This window comes from Botryllus schlosseri, chromosome 15, assembly GCF_051294905.1.
Source record: "Botryllus schlosseri isolate E-star chromosome 15, Bs_hap1, whole genome shotgun sequence".
Classification (NCBI taxonomy): domain Eukaryota; kingdom Metazoa; phylum Chordata; class Ascidiacea; order Stolidobranchia; family Styelidae; genus Botryllus; species Botryllus schlosseri.
Genome location: NC_137250.1, coordinates 16,663,278 through 16,673,253, shown reverse-complemented (window position 1 = coordinate 16,673,253; position 9,976 = coordinate 16,663,278). Strand labels below are relative to the sequence as shown.

The following is a 9,976-nucleotide window of genomic DNA, read 5'->3' as shown; positions in this document are numbered from 1 at the left end:
ACATACCGTTATCTTGTAATTGCGATAAAAATTAGATTCATTTCTGTAACTGACTGTTATTTTTATATATTTTTGATCGCAGTTTTGGAAGGTGGTAGTCCCACTGAGCAACTTGTCCCCATATTAAAACCAATGTACATGGTACTAAAAATTTCATGTAGCCTAAATATGCCAAAAAATAATGTTGATTTATTGATTTAGGAAAAATTATTAGCTTACTTTAAAATTCCGTACATTTAGGCATATTTCAGAAATTCATCCCGGACGCAGTTTTACCAGTGAAATTCCGGACATGTCCGGGAAATTCCGGACGTATGGCAACCCTGCCAGCATCCCGGTTAGATTTTGCGATATGACGATAGGTTGAGAACCATTGTCCTAGATAAAGACTTCTGCTCGCGCAAATCCTTCCTTAGCACAATCTTTCCAAATTGAAGTACTTTGATACCATAGCAATTTACGACGTTGTATGTTGATACGGTCCATAAGTCGGGGGTATTCAAGCGTTTCAAGCGGTCAGTTTGTTTTCATCAGTTCGTTATCGGTATCGTTGGTATCGGATTTCGTTGCTGAATGTTGAGATTTGGTCGGTCATGCTGTAATACGCATTTCGCCGCTGTTGACGATCTAAATTTGGATTCCGCCACTCAAAAGTTGATTCGTTTTATAAAAAAGTTGATTCAACGACATGGAAGAATGTAGAGCTAGAAGTTATCAAAATAGGCTCTCTCCCATTATTTCACGAGAAGAGGACAGCCTGTCTTCCGGTGCGGGGCTCAAGGACAATACACGCAGCAGTTCCTCATGTACTACCACAAGCAGCACTTCATCCTTAACTCACGATGTCGTCACGGAAACTTTGAGAGATGTAATTAACCTACAGCATTCTGCAATGAGTCGGATTCGTGATGACGCCGAAAAGCAAAAGCTTGACTACGTTTTGAAAGTAACATACGACGACGTAAGTGATTCTCATTTATGTATGGTATCCATAAAAAATGTGTTGCTGTGGCAGAAATCGATGGATATCCATGAATTACGATTTCAATTGGGTCAAGAGTCCTGAAAACCCAGAGTGGAATCGGTGGCAACGGCATGCGCAACGTTGCGCGAGCATTTATATCTGATCACGCCGATTAATGAATTATGCTGACGTCACAAAGCGATACCATAGTCCAGATCCTGAATAAGGCACTTGCGCTTTACAATGAACTCAAACAAGCGTGGCATTTGCGTAACAGTGAATATACGGCGTAGCCCTAGTCCCGCGTCTTCCAGGTCTATTTTAGCACATTGTGTCGTTTAATAAGTAGCCTAATTAAGTATTGAATCAGAGCGAAAAATATCTCCGTCACGCGACTGAAATTTTCCAATCACGCGAGAAATCCGTCTGTCACGCACAACATGACCCACTGATTCCAGTCTTGCTAAAAACTATAATCTTGTAGTTTTCCTGTTACGTGTACACACACAGACTGTACTATACTCATCTCATCTTAATTCTCACTGTTCGTTTTGTCCAGTAGCTGCTATTTGTATACTTCTCTGACTGAGAAGCAATCATTATTATTATTTTCGAAAATCATATCATTGACAGCAAAATTCAGTTTTGATCGGATATGTGCTTGAAATGAAAGCAGATTTTAATTTTTTTCTCATCATAGATGTCAAGAACAGAGAGTCTTGTCCACTGCAATGTTCCCACTTCAACATATTTGTACTCAGAATATTCGAACTAATATTTCCAAGAAAATGTTTTCAATTTTTGTCCATTATAGTGATCCTTAAAAAACGAATTTCGGAAAGTTGTTGGTCTGACCCTGTCAAAATGTTCCTTTTGACTAGAAAACACACTGTGTAAAATTTTATTGATATTCATTGATGTTTAGAGGTGGCTCATCGGATCCGAAATTTTACCTAGATATCAGCTATGCCATGGAGCATATAGGCCTATAGTAAATACATAGGTGCTATTGGGTCAACACTGGAAAGCCTGGATTACCTCGTCTGGTTAATAGCTGATCATTGGTGGGGGTACCATGATGACCAACATCATTTTATTTTGCCAAGTAAGCTCTGTTTGATGGTGTTGGGGCACATTTTGTGGAGGTCAGCAACAACCCCAAATGCAAACTGCAGTTGCTCCTCGTTTTTTTGTGAGATGGGCATAAACATCCTGAAGCATTGCGTTGGACTGAGCCACTGGATTGAACCATCTCTAAACATAATGAAAATCAATAAAATTTCACACAGTGTGTTTTTCAACCAAAAGGAACATTTTGGCAGGGTCAGACCAACAACTTTCCAAATTTCATTTTTTAAGGACCACCCCAACGTCCATGTACTCTTCTAGCAATAGCATTATTAATCATACTGCTACACCATACCAACTTCGAATCAAAACATGAAAGATGCGTAAATAATTTCAGCTCATGTATTTGGAACACTGGCAATACTGATTAGTGATCTATCATTTGGTAGGCATGTACAGTACATGAATAAATCAATATCAGATATGCATAGGTCGTAATTTATTAAGACAACTTGTTGCTATATTGACTTCTCATAAGCTTTAGAACCATAATCACATATCTCAGCTGTTGTAGTTTTATTTCTGCCAAACTGTGATAAAAAAATCTAAATCATATTCAAACTTAATAGCCCGAAAAAGATCAGTTTATCACAGTATTATAATCCTGTGATGAATCAATTTGGTAAAATAACATAATATGAACCTGTTCCCCCATTCGTAAACTCTCTAGGTAAAATATTTGCAGATCTTCGAATCAATTCATCAATTGAGCTTATTTATTTTGTTATCACAATAAATATGTCATAAATCAGAATAACGAAGGAAAAGAGATAGGCCTGATACGGCTGCAGGGAATGGATAGAGAATCATTAAGTCAACTGCAGCATTAATCCAGATTCACTACTTGGTATTATGATGGTTGCTTCTAGATCAGGCCTGGGCAAAGTGCTGCCCGCGAAGCTATTTTGTGCGGCCCGCGAAAGGTTGCTTGGAATTCAAAAAATAAAACTTGCGTTTTGAATGACTGTAGGCTGTATCAAGTGAACAGGAAATTCATTTACTTTGAAGTCTGTACATTAATATGCCACGATTACGCTGCCGACGTAACTCTCATGCGTAATCCATATTCCAAATAAAGGCAATGTGACAAAGTATGAATAGCAATTAAATCACAAGAAATCACTCTGTCCACATAGTTTAGTTGAAACCTTCTTTGTTGCCGTTCTCACATTACGCATTTTACGGTATGTGTTGCAAATTGTTACGTTATACGTTTTGAAATCCCTAATTCGCAAAACAAGTCGATCAGTGCTGGCGATTACTATATGACTGACCATATCGATCACCCATTACCGGGCATGGCAAAAACAAGAAAGCAGAAAACTGAAATTCAAAGAAGGTTAAGACTTAAGAGCACTAAGTATTTGTATACTGGAGTCAGGTGTAAAGCTCTCCTTTTAGTTTTGGCCGAGCATGTCATCGAGATTAAAGATTATATTTAAAGTCCGTCTTCTGACAAAAACAGGAAACACTCGGTCAAGGGAGGTTAAAAAAAGTTTAAAAAAGATGCTTCATGAAAAAATGAAAAAATTTTTTGCGCTCCTCGCGATTTATCCCAAGCTTATACTTATTGCTCTGTGTATTGTCCGACTTTGATATTTCAGAATTCTCTCATCAATAGCCATAACTTTCCATGCCACCATGGGATTGCTAGCATTCTGGTTGCACTTTTTAATATTTTGTGATATCATCATAAGGGGGGCGCGAAAATTTTCACTATCATTAAGGGAGAGGTGCCTAAAAAAGTTTGAGAACCACTGTTTTAGAGTCTTAATGGAAGAACGTTGATAGGGCGATAGGGGTTTAAAGAGAGTTGAAAATGTATCGTATTTAACATTGTTTCGAATCCTGACGGCTAATAGATATTTTTTAATTAATTGTCACTTTCTAATCACCTAACATCAACACATTATTCACAGAGCGGCATTTATTAACAATGTAATTTAGAAATAAAATTAAAATACGTTGGAGAATATAGCTGAAAAATGTCACTCGGCCCGCCAACATATTTGTACTTCCCATTTGGCCCACGGAGGAAAATAATTGCCCACCCCTGTTCTAGATGGTAAAACAATGCAACGAAGAAAGATTGGAACATTCAAAAACGAAAATTCTTCTCGAAAAGGAGAGGGAAAAACTAAACTTCACGCTAGGAGAAGTAGACATCCTCAAACAGCATTTGCAACGGGAAAAGCGCGAGCATGATGAACTGATAAAATCCTCAGGTCAAAGGTACTTGAATTTGATTTCTTATCTCCTTCACTTGTTGCATTATCTACATCAAACATTTCATATTTTTGTGGTAATAGCCAGCAGTAGTTGGCATCTTCGGTACCGGAACCTAAGTACTAGTAATAGCAACATGGTAAATTTCTACTAGTACAAGTAGTGATTTCCAAGTTGAAAAGTATTCTAGGCCTGAAAATAGTAGAAGTAGTCTATAATCAAAACTAGAGCCCGACCGATTATCGGTTCGCCGATAATATCGAATCGATATCACACTTTGAAAGAATTATCGGTATCGGTCATTAGAGGTTAAAAAATATTGGCATTTTTCGTGACGTCACAACATGGTTGTAGGAAGTCAGAAAGCTATAACCCTTGGCCGTTAGAGTGGGAATATTGCGTTATTTCATATAGCTTACACTTTCAAGATGTCAAGATGCAGCCTTTCTAGTTTATTTCATGTTCAAGTGACAGTGGCTGTAAATCTGTTGAAATAAATGTTCTGAAGCTTTGAAACAGGCTTTTGGGGTAGATTCCACCTATTTGAATATCGGCTAAATATATCGGTGTTATCGGTGAAGGTGTTAGATTTCGGTTTTATCGGTATCGGCCAAAAAATCCAATATCGGTCGGGCTCTAATCATAACCACTAGGGATATTAGTTCAAGTATGCAAAAATTTATTGTGAGTACTTCAAAAAGTAGAAGTACTTCATTACTGATCACTAGGGCGTTTTTTTTTTACCTAAAAACGAAAGATTTTGACCTGAAAAATCAAAATTTTGACATGTTATTGACCTAAACAAACTTTATTTTCACCAAATTTTGACATGACCGTATGCAAATTAGGTGTTGTTGATGTTAGAATTGTACTACTTATCTTCATTTCCCGTTGGAACTGTCTGTCCTTTCCAAGTAGTTTGACCCGGAAAGAAAATTTTTTGACTCAAAAACTGACAAATTTTTACATGAAAAACATTTATTTGAAACGAAATCTGCTACATTACGTATTATGGTAGAAATAATTGAAATTTGTTGTAGTACAACGAAAGATTCAGTGCCTCAGATCGTGTATTTTACCTTTCTAACGTTAGCAATCGTACAAACTGTCCCTATACGTAATCAACCAATTTGAAACGCAATTGGGAATTTATTTGTAGACTGTCAAGAGAATCCAAGCGAAGTGACTTGCTGCATCAAAAGTGTGCCCAGCACAAAGACCTGCTCCAGGCCAAGCAAGATGAACTGGATTTGAAAGACAATGAAATTGCCGCCTTAAAGCTGAGACTCCAGTCGCAGAAGGATGCCCACAAAAAACTGCTCGCCGATATCGAACTGCAACACGCCCAGCAAGAGTATATGTCCAAATCTTTGAATAAGGATTCTCGGAGATGAGCTACATTTTATTTAAATATTCAATACCTTTCTTTACTATATTTTTACTCTTATAGCTGTCGTTATGCTATTGGATTTTGCTATTGTATATGAATTATCTGGTCTTCTTGGATGGAAAGGAATCTGGAGGGAATATAGTACAGGTACACTGCTCGAAATACACCTCGTCTGTCACTGTAGCTCCGTGGCTGCTGCAGAACACAAAGTGACTACTATACATAGGCTTACCATACGTCCCGTTTTAGGCGGGATAGTCCCGCTTTTTAACGTCTTGTCCCGGCGTCCCGACCAGTCAGCCAAACGTCCCGCTTTTTAAGGCCGTAAGGTAGGCCTACTGCTGAACTAACAAAAATTTCCAAATTTTTTTTATTGCAGAATCCCGAAGTATGAAACTAGTTTTTTTTTTCAAAAATGTATTGCTTTTGTCTGATTTCGAATTAGAAGTATGTTAAAATACGATTTGAAATCAGCCATTTTGAGGGATTGAAAAGTTACTTCAACTCCCAAGAAGTTTGTCCTACTCTCATCAAAAAATGCTTCGAAGAACCACCACAAGAGCTCTATTTGAAATTTGTTCATGGGCAGTTGAAATACTTCAACGAGACTATTCTAAACTTAGAAAAGGAAAACGCTAGTGCCGTAGATGTGGCACATGTTCTGTCAGAGCTAAAGCTAAACATACTTGAAAAGAAAGAAAACGACTTCATCCCATCTGCAGCATTGACTCTCTTGGGCAAGCTAGAAGAAGCAGGCGAAGTAAACGTAAATTTGTTTTGCAAAGAAGCAAGAGATTTTTACGATAATTGCTTATCGTATCTGGATCTTTATGATGGTTCTTATAAAGATGTGCTTCCTCATCTTTGGATCGACCTAAACAAAGAAATATCCTGGGTGCGAGTGTGTGAGTCTGCGGAAAAGATCAACATAATGTTTGGGAAGCAGATGATCAACAGCGACTCTCTTTTCGACGAACATGTACTAGTGAAAAGGCACATGTCTGAACGTTGTAAGGGAGAGAGCTGGCAAAATCCGTCTTTGGAACAAAAGTGGGCCGAGATGTTCAAAGAATTTGAAAAAAAGGCATACACGTTTCAGACTTTCAAAAGCTGGTAGAGTTCATATTTTGTTTACCCGGAACATCCGCACCCGTTGAAAGAATTTTTTCCATTATGAAGAGCATGTGGTCTGAGAGCAGAAGCAGGATGCTGGACAGGGATATCTAGATATCTAGATATCCCTGATGCTGGAGCAGAACGTGGAAGCCGTTAACACATGTAAAATCAATACTGATTGGTCCTGCTCTGACTTTTACGAGAATGTAAAATTGAACAATGTCTTTTTGAGTAAAGTGTTATCTACAGAAAAGTATGATTGGGCGAATAAGTAAATTTTGTATCGTTAACGTCAATTCCTTTCTATTTTTCGAACTGAAACCGATATTTAGACAGAGAATATGCGCATGAACTCTCGATGACAAATATGGGCCCATGTAATAATATCGGAAAATGTAAAGTTAAAAAATCACAGCTAAGTGGTCTTGGTCTTTGGAGGCGTCCCGCTTTGAAGTCACAAAAATATGGTAAGCCTAACCATACAACACCGAAAGCATTTATAATGTGTCAAGTTGATCGACTATTTGTATCTTTACCAGTATAACGGCGAAGGTGAACTCAACATCATCACCATCATTAGTTTATTTGCAATTTTATCAGTTCAATACACCACAAACAATGCGATACAATGAAAAGACAGGAAGATGTCGAAGCGACTTGGGGTAGTCTATGGAATCAGACACCCACCTTGGCCTAGGCCAGTGGTTCCCAACCTTTTTCGACCTATCGCCCCCTTTTCAGGGTCAACTCCGATCATCGCCCCCCAAATTTTGTGTACCGAAAATTGGGCATACAAACTGTAAAAAAAGGTCAAATTTTTGGATCGATGTCTAATTTGACACACTTTTGTAACAAATTTCCGTGGGTTGACTAAAAAAAAAGGTCAGCCGATTTGACGCGTCATCGCCCCCTAGACCGCCAAATCGCCCACGTTGGGAACCACTGGCCTAGGCGATGTAAAGAGGAGGCATAGGCCTACACATGCACACTGAATGAAAGTAAAGAAGATAGTATAGAAAGAAAAACGACAAGAAAACATGGCGGCATTTCATGGGAAGCGAGATCGATAGGTCAGTCGTGGTCCGGTAATCTTGAGGATGGACTGTATTTATTTAGTAGTAATTGCTTGTATTTCGACTTGAATGTGGACAATGGACATGCTCGCCGACTGTCGTATGGCCGGCGGGATACTGTTCCACACATCAGGTCCGGCATATGAACTGTGAGGAAGTTCTTCGAATGAAGAAGCTGGGATGGCAGGTCTTTCGTGCTAATTGATCAGTCGTGTTGATCGAGTGAATTTAAGCATTCCTTACCCTCGGTAAGACTGCGAAGAACTGTATAGATGCCAGTAATGGATAATAGTTCTATGCAAGTTCAAGTTTATTCATAAAATTTCATCACTTCAAAACATCACAAGACTGCAATACAATGAATGATGGGAAGATGCCGATGAACGACTATAGGAGTCGCCTTTGAGATCAGACACCCACCTGGGTCTCTCTATAGGCGATGCGCGATTGAAAGCGGCGCAACTGTGGAGAGAGAGAGAGAGAGAGTCTTTATTTTCATCGAACCAAAATACATAACAAACGGCAGTGAATGTGATACAGAAAATATGCGGAAAATGTGTGGAAAATGGCTTCTCTATCACATCATCATCATTCGTATATTAGCAATTTTAATCTGTCCAATATACCACAGAATGCGATACAATGAAAAGATAGGAAGGTGTCGATGCGACTCGGCGTATAGTCTATGGAATCAGACACCCACCTTGGCCTCTAGGCGACGTAATGAGGAGGCAAGCACTGCACACTGAATGAAAAGTAGAAGAAGATAGTATAGAAATAAGCGAGCGACAAAAACTAGGGTGGCATGTCACGGAAGGCGGGATCGATATATGTCAGGTCGTGGTCGTGGTCCGGTAATCTTGAGGATGGATTAGTATATTTATTTAGTAGTATAATTGCTTGTATTTCGACTTGAATGTGGACATGCTCGTCGACTGTCAGGTAGCCGACGGGATACTTCTACTGAATCTTAACCAGAAATGATAGACCGTTTATTGTTTATTTAATGGACGACTGTAGGCCAGATAGTTTAGCCCGCATTTATATATGTGAGATTCCTCGATTAATTTCGAAGATACAAGAAAGTGTAGGCCTACCGATTGTTAATGCCGAATCTTGTTGGGAGATGTGTATAGGTTTAATGTTACGTCATTGAGAGAGAGAGGTGATATTCTTCTTCGCCTGCACCAACGTGATGCTTTGACGACGGAGATGCGATACCACCGTAAGGTAGCGTTACCATATACTGGAATCGGTGAAGGAGGATACTTTTTCAAAATTTTAAGAATTTGGAATACCGGAGGAAAAATAGTAACTTTTTCCCACTTCGTGGTGTGTCGACTAAAAATAGGACAACTTTCTCGCTCAGTGCCCAAAATACAGTTTTTCTTTCACAATCAGGTGGTTGACCAAAAAAATGTCGACTTTCTCTCTCAGTCACCAAAATACAGTTTTTGTTTCACATTATCAGGTGGCTGACTAAAAAAAAGGTCAACTTTCCGGCTCACCTCCCGAAATAGCCGCGGTCCTGCGGATACCAGATTTCGGTCTGACCATAGCAATTTACAACGTAGCTACGTTGTAAATTGCTATGGTCTGACCCTGCCGGGGATCGAACCCACCTACCGACCAAGAAGCCGGACGCATCACCATTACACCATCTCGCTGATTTTATACAAACAAAATTACTTGATATGGTTGCAAGATCTCCCATTGTAATCCCCAATATCTTTCGTAAAATGGGTCATACTGAAGCACTCCTGGAGGGGGCGGGGGGTGGAGCTACGTTCATTAAATCACAATCGGTAAGTTCATGATTTCTGCAGTGTGAGTGAAAATTAGATTCCATCGTGATCGTATTCAACTATTCATGCTAGAATTGCCGTTCATGAATACATGACTTGTGTAACTACCGTACATATTTCTGAAGAATGGACGGGATTATATGAGTAACTGATCAGTTTTTACTACTAGTTAATCAAAATCAGTCGTAGCCTATAAACTGCGGCAGGGCTTGCTTGGGGGAAATTGGAGCGTTGTCCATCGTTTTCTGAAAGTGCTCCATGCGTAACGGATTGT

At 39.2% G+C, this 9,976-nt stretch overlaps 1 protein-coding gene across 1 annotated transcript; it reads left to right on the top strand.

The window, feature by feature from the left end:
* Positions 1 to 492: 492 nt before the first annotated feature.
* On the top strand, positions 493 to 7,060 carry LOC145457074 (spermatogenesis-associated protein 24-like). The gene is made up of 3 exons (XM_080335236.1): positions 493 to 961; positions 4,155 to 4,324; positions 5,478 to 7,060. Exons 1-3 carry the CDS (start codon positions 689 to 691, stop codon positions 5,710 to 5,712), a joined length of 678 nt encoding a protein of 225 aa, XP_080191362.1. The 5' UTR covers positions 493 to 688; the 3' UTR covers positions 5,713 to 7,060.
* The last annotated feature ends 2,916 nt before the right edge of the window (positions 7,061 to 9,976 follow it).

Excerpts from the sequence above, each read along its gene's own strand:
- LOC145457074 (XM_080335236.1), top strand. The coding sequence starts at position 689 with ATGGAAGAATGTAGAGCTAGAAGTTATCAAAATAGGCTCTCTCCCATT. Across the intron at positions 962-4,154 it reads TGAAAGTAACATACGACGAC|ATGGTAAAACAATGCAACGA; the intron begins GTAAGTGATTCT and ends CCCCTGTTCTAG. Across the intron at positions 4,325-5,477 it reads ATAAAATCCTCAGGTCAAAG|ACTGTCAAGAGAATCCAAGC; the intron begins GTACTTGAATTT and ends ATTTATTTGTAG.